The sequence below is a fragment of the Morone saxatilis genome, unplaced genomic scaffold (assembly GCF_004916995.1).
Source record: "Morone saxatilis isolate NCDOM2014 unplaced genomic scaffold, NCSU_SB_2.0 Contig24, whole genome shotgun sequence".
NCBI classification, from domain to species: Eukaryota; Metazoa; Chordata; class Actinopteri; family Moronidae; genus Morone; species Morone saxatilis.
In genome coordinates, this window is record NW_023339807.1 from 20,071,008 (window position 1) to 20,085,375 (window position 14,368).

At 39.6% G+C, this 14,368-nt stretch overlaps 1 protein-coding gene across 1 annotated transcript in view; it reads right to left on the minus strand.

Moving 5' to 3' along the window:
* Positions 1-12,162, minus strand: part of myom3 (myomesin 3) — a 54,397-nt gene extending 42,235 nt beyond the window's left edge. The window contains exons 1-3 of the mRNA XM_035673040.1: positions 11,959-12,162; positions 9,564-9,693; positions 3,496-3,600 (exon numbers count right to left, since the gene is read on the minus strand). Coding sequence (XP_035528933.1) covers positions 3,496-3,600; positions 9,564-9,670 — 212 coding nt within the window. The 5' untranslated portion in view covers positions 9,671-9,693; positions 11,959-12,162. The remainder of the gene's footprint in view (positions 1-3,495; positions 3,601-9,563; positions 9,694-11,958) is intronic.
* Positions 12,163-14,368: the final 2,206 nt, after the last annotated feature.

Here is a 14,368-nt window from a genome sequence, read left to right on the forward strand (position 1 = left end):
TGGTATTCTATAATACATGTGGTATGTGGTATATGGTAGGTTGTATATATATATATATATATATATATATATATATATATGTAGAATATTTCCACATGTACATAGAAATGCACATTCTCTTGTGTACATGCACTTAATCCATATGCATGGAAGTATATGCTCTCCCAACACGCACAATCATGAATTTGCCTGCTTTTTAAATGCAGCGTTTTAATACTCCTCTCTCATCGCCAGAGGGGTGTGTATCCTGAACCATCTTTTGATTGACAGTCCCTGGGGCTTAATTATTTGAAAACATACTTCACACACACATTGCCACAACAAACAGAGAAGGCAGAATCTTAAATATTCACAAACACTTCTCTGAGCTTTGATGGCCACTAGAGCATGAATAGTCCTACAAATGCCTCTGATAATTCAGTGAAATGCACAAACTGCATGAATAAATATGCAAATAAATATGTGCATGCATAGATGCATATGCAGACAAGTGTGTACCCACACACTCTCACTTTTTCTGCCACAGGCTCATTTAGTAAAGTTTGTGCCTGTCAGTGTTTAATCTCTGTGGGCTCAGAGATTTTAAGCCTTGAGGGAATGAACCACTGGAACACACCGAGTCAGTGGGTATGAGAGGGTTTATAGCTAAATTATTACAACAAATGGAAATTTTAATATTGCTTATTGGTGCGAAGAACAGCTAACCCCTCCTGCCAAGGCAAGCCAGGCATGTCTGAGTCAGCTTTATAATTTACATGTTACCATGAGGAGAAGATAATAGAGAAACCATTATGTGAATCGGATAGTAATGTGCAACTGGAGGCACACTTGGCAACACACAGAGATCTAGCACATTCATTTCCACCCAAATCAAAACAAATGTAATGCTCCCCCATCTTGCAACACTGAGGCCTTCCAGAAATAGTCTGCCAATCCTTGAGAGCTTTCAACTTCATCCTTCCGTCCTTCCTCTCTTATCCTTGGAGGAGTCAACCATCTCCAGCAGTAAAATATTTCCAGCCTCTATCCTAAAATATCCATCCACACCTTATTCGTCTCAGCACTTCAGCTGGGGATAAAATGTGTGAGGAATTGAGGTTTAATGGAGAAATTGCGCTTCAGAGGAAATCAACCTTGCTAATTCAAGAGGCAGAGGGCTTTAACAGGTGGGAAAAATCTGAAGGTGAGACAAGACCAATGAATCGGAGCTAAACGCTTTAGTGAATAGGATAGACGCTCGTTGATGAGATGGAGGGTTGTCGTGGTGGCATGGGACAGGGCACCTAATGAGATGCCAAGTTGGCAGAGCCACATCGCCGCAGCTGAGGCTCATTACTGTCAGAGGTCTTTTTGTCTTTCAAAAGGGTGTGATTGCACCTTCAATAACTTCCCCTCCCCTGTTTTCACTCTCCCTCCTTGGAAACTCTGTGTTCTAGTATTACCCATCTTCTCCTTCAATGCTCATTGTGACCTCTGTCCGTCCATCTGTTTACCATTGCCAGCCAAAGCTTCCTGCCTTGGCTTAAAGAAGAAACTATCTGTGTTATTTTTAGCATCGATGAAGAAGTCTACGTATACTGATGTGACAAATCCTTTTTGACACAACCAGACACTAATCAATTTCTGTATGGATTGGAGAACAGAAAAGAGGCTTCCACTAAGCCTCCAAATGTGAAAGTGCTATTGAGCCCCAACACAAATACTACGTGACCCAGACACAGTAAGTTGCCCCTACAGTAGAATAGGGATTTTGGTAGAGCAAATCACGTCACAAGAGGCAACAATCCCCTTGCTTCGTGTTCTTGGTGACCTAAACCTCTCTACTGTGGGACTTATTTTTAGATATATGACATCCTCTCCATGACAGCTGAGCAGTAATCCTGTCCTGGCAACATGATCATAAGACACTTAAAAAGTAAAGATGGCTCACACATGCCATCAACAAAATCCTCTCACATAATGATTCACTAATAGAGACTTTATGTACTGGCAGAAAATCAACCAGCTACCAGCAGTGGTTAAGTTGACCTGTTATTTCAGTTGGGAATAAAATCAAATTTAAATGTCCTCGATTATCAAATCATAAAGTCTTGAGTTTGATGTTTGTGATTAAAGCTGATCATCTTCACAACTCTCTTCTCATTGATTCTTTCACTAGTGATTATGTCCTGATTTATTGATTTATATATATTTTGTCTGTAATATTTTAGAAAATAGTGAATGAATTAACTATGGCCAATGGGAATGTTTTTTTGGTCTGAGCAGCAGTTCAGAACCCTAATATATTCAGTTTAGAATAGAAAGACCCAAAAATCGAATTCATTGAGTAACCTTTAGAGCTCTACTTTATTCCAGTAGGATGTGAAGCTCCTTCCTCTTCCTCAACACTAAAATAGGAATGTAAAAGTTGCACTGTATGACCTAGTTGAATGGTGATTGCTTATTGACTTCCTTGAGACAGCAAATCATGGGAGAAGCCCCCATCTGGCCTTTTACAGACAGATAAGTGAAGAAAGAGCCCTGATTTCCATTGTTTATTGAGACTCTCTGTTGGCATAAAAGCTCTTGTACTGTCAATGGCTTGGCAGGGCAAAGAACCAATGAAACTTGACCCACTCCACATTCTCAAATAAAATGAAGAGAGAGAGGATGTGTTGACTACTGATGGAGAGGCAGAGTTTTTTGACAAGCACCAGGAAGGAAGTCCTCTGGGGAAAAGTGGAGGCTTGCTTACAGTCTTTTTGGTTCAGCACGAGAAGAAGAGACTGATCCACAGTTGCTGCCATTTTGTACCCACAAAAGACTGCAGTCCAAAATGAGAAATAAAGAATGTGCCCAAGCTGAGAGCTGCAGATGGACAAGATTGGAATTTTCTCTGTGGTGTCATTGATTTGTTGTTGTTATAGCGTGGTTATTAGAAGTAGGGCTGCAACTTATTTTTGTTATCAACTAATCTGCAGATTATTTTTCTGATTTATCAGTTGTTTGGTTTATAAAATTTCATAAAATTGTATGAGTTGTTCATGAAAGCTGCAAATAGAGAGGATCTGAATTTGCCACATGCATTGATTTTGTTAGAACGCTGACTTTTGAACAGTTTTTGTTGTTTCCAGCAGGGAAAAATTGCTTATCAGTTTTATTTATCAGATAAAAATGCCTGCAAATTTGTCACCTAGGAACAACAGTGTGTCCAACGATTGGGAGTTACAAGCTTGAGATGTCCTGCCACGATGTTAAGAATCAATATCAGGACCAATCCAGGCACATTTTAATGGATTTGTATCAGCTAAAATAAAGCTGATCAAATGCTGACACTTTCTTTACTGTATAGTCTACTGCATTTTGTCCACCTCAGCTTATTAATATGTCGAAGCTGCTCTCCTTTACGTCGGCCTACAGTGCAGCATTTTACTGCATATAGTAGAGGTTTTTATCATCCACCCCAAATTGTGCTGATGATCAAGCATCTGCCATATATTCTGCTGGATATCTCACCATGTACTGTGGCGGGGGAGGTTATCCATATTCAGGATCTCCTTGACGGACATCAGGTCAGCAGGGATGATGGGATAGAAATCAGAGTAGGAGGCTTCCTCATCACTGTCGCATTCAAAGAACGTTGGGAAAAATAAAACAAAGCCTGATTAGGATATCTTGCATATCATCAAATGACACAGGTGAAAGATTATAAAATAGATATTTTCCCTTGTCATCCTTCACAGTCAATTATTCTGTTGATGGAAGGATTGAGTGTTCAATATTAGCATGCCTATTCATTTTGCCATGGTCTATGGCACATTATCCAATCTCAAGTTCATCAAATCATTATTCTCCGCTGCCACTAGAAAGCAGCAGTGTCTCTCCTATTCTCTGTCTGAACAGCAGGGGCAGCCATACGTCAGAGAGAGCTCCAGTAATGTAGGCAAACATTACATACATGAGGTTTCGTTTATTCAAGCACTCCAGGGATTCAGTTCATAACAGGCAACTCTTATCTCCAGCCTGGAAAACTGCTTTAATGGATATTGTTTGTTTCCTCTTCCTGTTGTGAAGAATTAGCAAGGTAAACAATGACAGACAACAAAACAACATAAACTACAAAGAAGTAAGAACCCAACCATGAAAGACAGACCCTCTTTGAAATACAATTTCAATATAGTTTGTTGCACTAATACCCTCTATCATCTGTGCAGCTTGGAGGTATAAGCCACCAAGTGTGGTTCATTGTGTGGCACAGCAGATTTGTTACTGATCGGTATAAACACACCCTGCAGTGTTTTCTAAAATATTACAGTGGTATTTGCAGATTCAGATTCAGCTTGTATTCAAATAAGAAATACAATCATTTTTTTTCTGTGAATTTACTCTAATTTTGACAATCTTCCCTTTACAAACCAGATGCGGGATAAGAACAAGGTATCAGCTTCAGAATCAGAGTCATTGGCCAAGCATTTGTACAAGGAATTCAACCCCAGTTTTAAGCTCACAATGTACTTGCACGCTGTTATCAGTTACAATTTGTACGTGTATGTAGTCAGTTTGTTCTTCTTTCTCATGGTGCTGTGTTTTAGAACTCTTTACTGAACCCTAACCTGGTATTTTATCTGATTAATCTACTGGTTGCATCTCATGTGTGCAACACCTAATCCGGCTACCCAAGCAGGGCGGTGTGTGACCTGTTTACCCTCAAGTGCGAGAAATGTTATGACCGTCAATCTACTTCTGCTCTGCCAGTGTTCCCCTTTTACTCACTGTTATTGTCTATAGGGAGCTTATATAATCAGGAGGAACACAGGGGCTGCTGATGTGAAGCAGGCAAATGGTAACAGTGTGGTGTTTATGAGCCGAAGGGTTTTGGATCTGAGCCAATAGGTTCTTCATGGTACAATGGAAATTTTAATTGTTCATCATCATAGCACGCAATCATCTGCAGTGTTCAGTTTTTAATCCACAATGTGACTGGTAGTGTTTGTGTTCCAGTTGATGAACTGGAACACAAACTGAACATGATGAACCAAACATTCAGAGCAGTCACTTGACAAATACAGTAAAGTGAAACACTGCCAGTTGCTGTCTCTTCCTGTAGGGACTTAAAGTAGTCTCTTCATCATGGGCACATAGTCATGCAGACACACACGCACACACACACATACTGTACTTAGACAATAGGCACACACGTGTAAGCCTACACTAAAGCATGAGCTCTCAATTTTAAACCACCAACAATAAACTGAGCTGACCTTTGCTATGTGCACCCCCATAAACAGGAGAGGGGCGTTTGTTGTTAGCAACAAGGTCACTTGAGGCAATGAAGTTGAAAGGCATTTTTGTAACAAGAGAAGCATTCGTTTTTGATCTGCTCTCTGATCTACAGAGTAATTACAACAACAGTGAGAGGATATTATAACTTTAAATACTTTCCTTGTTTTTTTTATTAAATCTATAGTTCAGTATGATTATATGTAATGTTGAAGTAAAGTGCAGTACAGTGCAACACAGCACTATGGAAAAGAATAAATATAAAAATAAAAATCTTGAAGTTTGTCTGCCAGAACTGTATATTTACCCAGGTGTGTATTACACAACCCCCAACTACCGTTGCTGCTAACATCTAGCCTCAGGCGTTACTTTCAGCAAGCCATCTTATAAATGGCAATGCAAATTGACATGACTTCTCGTTTTATTTTGTTTGCAAGCTGGGAAATTTCCCCATTTCACGGCGTTCAGCGGACAACTTCTGCTTTTGCTGTCTTATTTTTCTCTTTTCCTTTGTTCAGGTTCCCTTTGAGTGTGTGCTTGGGCCGTTGAATAATGTAATACTGAGCCTGCGGCTGGGCAGTATTGCTCAAGTAAAGCCCACAGGTATATACACACAGAGACACAAATGGCTCATGGCATGCAAACAGGAACATGCACACACGTGCACCCACGCATGCCAGCAAACACACAAGCTGATACTGCTGCGGTGTGCAAGAGAATGAGGTTGTGCGTTTATGTGTTTATAAACAACAGCCTTCCTCAAAATATTAATTTTTAATTTTAATTAATTTTGTGCAACTAGAAAATTAAAAAAAAGAGGAAAACCTGTGAGAAGCACTGGATGATCTGCCCTCATTGTGTAATGCATGTCAACAACTTGTACTCAAAATAGTGCCATACCTCATGTACAAACAAGGATAACTAAAAACATACCCAGAGGACACATTGAGTATGCTCCCACTGAAGATGTTCTAAGTATAAATTTCACAATGCACCTGTTTTGTCTCTCTTGCTCCTTTTTAATAAAGAGTGAGATGAAATCTAAGTTTGGCTGAACTAAGCTTGATGGGATAATTGCTTATTTTCATCATCCCTAAGGAGAAAATGGGCCCAATTCCCTTTATTTTGCAATGGAGATTGCAGACCCACAGGTTAGCCTAATTTAATAACTCACTGCAGCAGGGGGGCTGCGAAAATGAGGGCAAATTTGACTTGAGACTATTAGGGCAGAACCAGAAGTGATTTCTATTAGATTTCACTGGAGTCATCTGGGAGCACTGGTGTGCCTGCTGTGTGATTTCTTTTTTATTTCTTTTTTTATTTTATTTCATAGTATAATGGAATAGGCTTCTATTACATTGCTGATATTTTACTTGAGTAATAATACTTAAATCATCTGAAAGGTAGTGAAGTTGGTTGATTTTAAGCTAAATTGAAGAAACAGAATACGTCTTTGATGAATCCCCATCTCAAGGTTCATTTAGCAACTGTCTGGGGTCTTCAGTCATACCACATAATCTTCATCAGCAGGTAGAGTTTGCCTAGTTATTATGGAATTATACAATACAATACAATACAATTATACAGGACATTTGTGTAAAAGCAGAGCTTCAAAGTTTATTCTTGACCTTGATATTGTCAACTGCTGTGTCCAAGGTCCAGAATTAACTTTGAAGCATACCATCATATGCTTTGTCTGGGACAAAATGGAGCCAGTTCATGCATCACGCTGACAATAAAAGTAAACTAATGCTGCTACCTGTTTTCGTTTGTTTCAATCTGACAGGTCATTGTGGTATAGCCTATTTTGAGAGCTTTTGTGGCTCAAAATGTTTGTATTGTTGCATTTGCTGCTGTTCATGTTTTTCTTTCAAGCCACTGGTTACCTGGCTGATATCCATGCTGCAATAACACTACTAACCACAAAATAACTGACGTGCAACTGCACACAAGGTTGTGTGCACATGTAAGCTTGAGGTGTTTTGTGAATGTGTCTGGGTGCGTTGCTATGTAGTGAATCAGGACTTCATCCAACCAGAGGCAACTTAATACCAGAGACAGAGAGTGGTGGAGGTGGTCTCAGCGACATGTGTTTGGGAATACTGTATGTGAAGTTGTGGCCCATAGGGCATACTTGAGTGATTAATGTCTCATTGAGCTCTAGCCAATAAACAGATTGATGCCATCCTACAACTGAAAAATCAGATCAGCTGTGATCAATAAGGACAGCTTTGTGACACACAGTTGAAGAACATAATACAATATGATATGGCTGAAAAAGTAATTAAAATAATGTTAAATTTCAGGTGATGTTGGTGCAGTTCACACACCCATTCACATGCACACATGTAATCATTTTAATGTTAATGTTCTCTCACACTGCATTGTTGCTGAGTACCTCTCCATTGTGGACTGCCTGTGGATCGTTTCTTGAGATCTAACAGATGTAGGTCATGACTTAGGTCATGTTGCGCACTCCAAAGGGAAGTGACCTTGGTGATGCACTCATAGCATGCTCCATCGTCAAGAGATGATGGGCTGTTTGAGTCAGTATTTGTTTATTGTTTTCATGGTGGTTTGCATTTAAGTGAAACTATCTATATTCTATTAAACAATTTTCTTCTTGCTATTGATTAGGTGTCAATTGCAAATAGTGCTATTGTTTTATTGTGCAGATCTACATAATAATAATCAAATTTACCTACTGTACTTACTTACTTACTTACTTACTTACTTACTTACCTCATTTGTATATATTTAGGGCAAAAAGTTTAAACACCATTTTCTGGTATATGTAAATGTTTTCTGATATTGGAGAAATGTAGGTTTAGTGCAGAACAATCTCAGTCTTAATCCTACACCATACATTTAAATTATGAGGGTGAGATCATTTAACTTGGTTCCAATATTAATGTTTTTTCATGAATTTTGTAGCCTTAGGTGCCATTCTCCTGATATTAGTGTATATATTTCCCATATTTTGTCTCATTTTAAGAAGCTAATTTATGAAAAATGCCCGAAACAAGAGATACTGCCCTAGAATAAAACTGAATTATCTCAACTCAATTATCCTCTTGTTTTTAATTAAAATCAGGGTTAAGGGCTGAATATGAGACTTGATGACTTGTCAAGATGAACATTATGTTTTTCAGTGTTGTAATGTTACAGGTGGAACCTCTCAAGCTACAGTTTAATAATACTGATTATACAGCTTATTTTTAACCAGAAAATACAGCAGCAGTGTTTTCCCAAAGGTGGGGGAGCTTTGCTCAGTAGGTTCGCAATTCAGATTTCTAAACCAAGAAAACTATAATGTAGGTGGTAAAAATAAATGCTGGTTAGCCGTGCAGCTAACTTAACCATCCTGTTAGGTGACTCTGGCCGGACTGGGAGCTCAGCACACTGGGGCAGTGTTGGTGTTTAATATTGGATCTCTAATACAGGAGCCTCCCTCCAGCCCAGGAGCACTAGTGCCTCGAGCCCCCAGTCCATTAGCTAATAGCTACAACTAAAAGTGTCCATCTATAAACTCTGTAAATCCGAGGCAGAGAAGCCGCAGGACGTGGGCGTGCTTAGTCGCGCTCTGCCTGGAGCAGATAAATTCTCAAACTCAAATGCTGGTATTGTCAGCTCATAGGAGGGCCACTTCAACATAAAGTACGACAAGAAAGTGCAATATTCCTAAAATATCTCCATTACTAACATCATACTTAACAACAAAATGCCAACAGCAGTTTCTATATATTTTTATATCATCATATCATCTTTGTTGTTTGTAGCCAAACAACAAATTAGGGCCTAAGACCTGCTCTCTTCTTATCAACTATTTTTAACTACAATTGTGTGTTTATTTTAGTTGTGTGTGTGTATATAAAAGGTTAGTTTAAATTCATTTGAAACAACTAGCTAGATTATATTATATTTTTGACATCATGTTATGGGCTGGAGGGTCGTAAATGGCCCCTGACCAGCAGTTTGAGATCCCTGAAAGATATCCATGACAATCTCACATCGGCTGGTCATATAAAGTAGAAAAAGACGTTGTTGCATTGAGAGCAGTCTGAATTCTGACTGAGCGCACTGTAATTACTGTAACATACGTTTACCTCACTTAACACTTTAATATCAACAAGGAAGAGCATAATAGGTTCCCCTTAAAGTAAGAATTTGAATGCAGGACATTTGTGTATTTGTACATTGTTGTATAGGCACTGTTACATGTACAGTACATGATCTGAATACTTCCACACTTCCATTTATCCTTTCTAACTTCCACCACTGATGTCAGGAGAGCATGTTAGCACCTGGAAGTGAAGGTCTTCTTCTTGATCTGGGAGGACAGTTTCATGCTGTGAGACATCTGGGACGACTGCTCCTCCTGCTCTCGCCGCATCACCGTCCTGGTTTCCATGGTAACCCCCCCACAACTGGCACCTGTGGAGGGAGGGGAAGCAAGGAGTGAGGAGGCAGAGGGTGTGTAGGAGGCAGAGGGTGTGTAGGAGGCAGTGCCATACAGAGTCAATGGGAGTCAGTGAGACAATAAAGGTGCTGGAGCCTCAACCAGAAACATGTTCGTAAGCAGTCAACAGACACTCGTATCTGGAGTAACTCAAAGCTCTATGTTTCATATTGAGTGCAGATGATTTGCTAAATGGCCACTTTACACGGCAGACACTTTAGTCTTGGCAAGAGACACAACTGTTAATATTGTGTTTTGTATTCTGACTGGACCTTGCCTTAGTTAAATTTCTAGTACTTTTCTCAGTAAAGGTGGTAAGGTAATGAATATTCCATATCATGGTGCAGAATTGGGAATCGGTCTCAAGCCTCTTTCTTAGAGAATTGTAATTGAACCGAAAAGGTGTGTGAAGTGTATGCAGAATGCTAACTCATCACCATTCAACTCTGATAGATTTGTGCTATTTAAAGTGGCACAAGTCTTCTGATATCTTGAAGTTTCTTGGGTTTATCAACCCCAAGACACAACAGGGTGCTACTAATAACATAATCTGAATCTTTAACGGCTGCTTTTACATCCCGGATCAAAAGAATTGTGCGTCAAAATTGTGTCGGCCTTCTGACTTCCATTTGCAAAGGAGAACCAAACACACCTATTATTAATGGGTTTTGAATGCTTTTTATGGACTGGATTATGAAATTTAATAATCAGCACTTTAAAAAAGATGCATTCTTTGAATTTGTTGCTTTTTTTGAAAACACTGAACTTTTAAACTGTAACTGTTGTAGGGCTGCAACTTATGATTTTTTTTAAATTTATTATTGGGCTGCTCATCTTTTAAAATAATGGTTTGGTCTATAAAATGTCAGAAAATGATGAAAAATGAAATCCCATTGTTGTTGAAAGTGACGTCTTCACGTCTCTTGTTTTGTCTAACCACCAGTCCAAAACTTAAAGATATTCAGTTTGCTATCAGAGAGGACCATGAGAACATATATACATATAAATATTCAAATTTGATAAGCCGTAAGGACGTATTAATTGTTGGTGATGAAGGGGGAATAAGACTCAACAGTCAACTATTTTTCTCCATAAAGACAGCAGCCATTTGCACATTGGTTTGTTTCTCACATTTTTGTCTTCTGTCTTAGTTTTGTTGAAACTAAATCATATAAACTGTAGAACTGTGGAGTCCAGATTGGTTGTAGACATACATGTGGAGAAAAGGTACGTTTCAGTCCCACGTGGAATGAATCACCCTTTTGTGGGTCGCTGAGCTGCTAATAATTCATCAGTTGAGGTCCGCCATGCTGCTGCCCACACCCTACCCATCATTAATCATGTGGCTGCTCTGGGGAAGTGAATGCAGAAACGCACCCAACAAACAGAATCAGGTTGCGCCTGAGTGATAGCTTCATTCGCCCACTCCCAATAGCAACCACCTGTGTTAGCGCAATAAACAAGTGTAATGTTATTTCTTCTCATCTCCTTCAATTACATTGTGGAAACAGAAGCGAGTTAGCCAACAGGCTAATAGGCTAGCGGGCCAGCTGATTCCCCTGTTGCTCTTTTTGTGGCTCACTGTTGTGCAAGGAGGCAGCGTTGTTTGAACACTGTTAATGGAAGGTCGACCTCTGGCACATTAAAATTGATCAGTCTCCACGGGTAGGCCTGGATCTTGGGCCCCTGGAGAGAGGGCAGCAAAAGCAAAGCACTGTTCATTTCAACACACAGTGCAGTTTTCAGTCTCTGGAGTGAATTGAGAGCTCAGTTTTCCAAGTCTGACAATAAAAATAAAAAAAAGAATCAACAGAGGAATAAGGGGACCAATGATTTATGATTCTACTCGTTAAAGGGGGAAAGCGTTGTCTGAACACTAGAGGATCTTGCTTTGTGCCCCCCAGAGAGTAATTAGAAGCTACATCCACTGAGGCCATCAAAGACGGGACCATTAAGAAGTTTAACTAGCTGGAGGAATAAGAACATATTCTCAAGATAAACAACAAGAGAAAAGAAACCCTTTCTGACAATACAAAGATAAAAATAATGACTGAAAGCATTATACAGCTGTGTTATAGAAGCACAGTGTGCGTTTTAATTCTGCTTAGAGTTGTGGTTTTATATTTCATTGAGGGTTATCACATACACTAATGCATCAGTAACCTGTCTTACAAAAAAAAAAGCTGTATGCCATTGGTGCTAGATTTAGATGAAGGCTGAGTAAAGGAAATCCCACTCACACTTTCTTTAAAGAAACAGGTGTCCTCTGGGTGTCAAAGATCTGAAGGACGGATATATCCCACTTCCTTTTATGTCTGCCTGTCTGTCTCTCTCTCCTTGAAGATCTTGTTCAATCTTGTTGTCTCACCTCTCAGTATAACCTCTCTGTCTGTCCGCTTATACCTCACTCTCGTCTCTCTCTGTGCCTCTCTGGATGAAGCGGTGAGGGTGACCCCCGAACACAAAGTGTCCTTCAGTGCCAAGAATGTGGACAACACAATGCTCTCTCATTCTTAAGTTGGTAAATATAGACCACTGACACCTCCCCTGTACACACATACTCAACCTTATACCACACTCGGTCCTAAATGGACACACAAAACCACAACAGACACACACACAGACACAGATAATTTCCATCAGTCAGATCGATTTACAGATGGCTCTGAGGACAAGCAGCTAAGAGATGACACAATAGCTCCCTGTACAATAAGAGAGGCTGGACGAAATGACCTGAGCAGCTGAAAGGAACAGCTGGAACGGCCTCAAGAGAACAACTGGCTGCAGTGGAACTACAAATGTCTGCTGAATAACTGTCACTAAAAACAAATATATATTTATTTCAGCCCTCTCAGCACTATCCCACCTGGGTACAAAGCATCTAAAATGAAAGGCTGGGAAATGACAAGCAGAAAGACAGTTGAGACAGAAGGCTGTGCGCAGAAAGGGGAGACGCAGAGACAAAAAGGAGAGAGGAAGGAGAAAGGGAAAGGAGCAAGTCAGCTGTTAACTAGAGATAGTCTGACAGTTGGAATCGAGCCATTTGGTTCTTCCTTATTAAAAATCTGACCTTGAACTCTATTTTTAAAAAGCAAGAGGTTAATAATGGTTGAGGCAACACCTGAGACTTCCCCCCTGATTCTGCTGTTATACTCCACCTTTATTTCTTCTTCTATTTCTTTATTTCTTTATCTCCTCCTTTCTCTGCTCTTCCACCTCCTCCTTTTCTCTGCTCTTCCACTCCTCCTGTATTGCTCCCACATATAATGTGTTTTTGGTGTGTACGCATTTTGTATATAACTTATATATATTGATGCTGTTCTTTGTATACGATCGTATTGTTCTTGGGATGGCAGTATTGGTCAGTCCACCTCTGTGGAATAAAACGTTTCTATAACTGTTGGATGGATTGCCATTAAATTGTGTACAGATATTCATGGTTCCCAGAGGATGAATCCCTCTGACCGAGGTCAAAGTTGTTTTTACTAGACTGTGCTCAATTGTATGCTAACAGACCTTCATGTCCCCCTAAAGATCAATTGTAATAGTTTTGCTGATCCCAAGTTGCCGCCATCATCTGGTCATACTTTATGATGAGCTAATGACATTACCCTCGGCCTCAGCTATGCTTATACTCTTCTGCCAAGGAAGAAATGCAAGCCTTCTAAAAGGCTAAACTAAGTTATTTTGCCTGACTAACATAATACTTAACAAACATATAAGCATTAAGCTTAAAGCACCACCAGTAGTCTTGTTTTTATACATTTTGTATATAATGCTGCTGTGTGCCTATATAATATATATTTATATTCTGTACTATACATAGTAGTTAATTACTGTACATTGGCTCAATGGTTTCTCAGTGACCAGTATCATTAGTTGTTGTTGTAAGCAGTTGTTGCCACACTTGATTTGAGTTGAACTGATCCATGCACAATCACTCTTATCGGTATTCTCCTTGTTCTTGCTTCTCATCTCCTTTTACAGTGATCTTTGATTAGTTCCTGGAATGTATCTTCTGTTATATCTCATTAAACAGGGTACTCATTAGAACTGTGTGTGTTTGGGAGGTATCCATTTAGTGCCTCTGAAAAGGCACTAAATGGATATTTTTTTATTTTTTTTTTTTATCTGCAAACAATAAACTTGAAGGAAGTCCACATTTTATTATATCTGTGTTGGCATGGTTGTTTGGTTTTATGTGTGTGCGTGTGTGTTTGTGTGTCTATTGGTACTGACTGACTGGGACTAAAAGCACACAGGGGCCGCGAAGAAAGAAGGCATCACTCATGGCCACAGCATTGTATGGAAGGATGGGGGGGTTATTTATAAGCTTTTAGTGGTCACACCTGCCTCTCGAATATCACCACAATACAAGTTACAGTTGCCAGGCCTTCTCTTTTCATCATACATCGGCAGTGACTGTCAGACTAAGAATAACTACTGGAATAAAGCAGCTGAGGGCCACTGGCCACCTTTATTAGTTGCTCTTCTTTTGGAAGACTCAGCTTCCAGGTCCTCCAGTCAGTGTTGTCTACTATGACTTATAGTGCTTATTATAGAAAGGGAGGGTGCTGATGTTTTCATGAAAGCTCTGAGACAGTACAACATTTTTAACACTTTTTACTAATAAGTTTCTGAAATACTGCC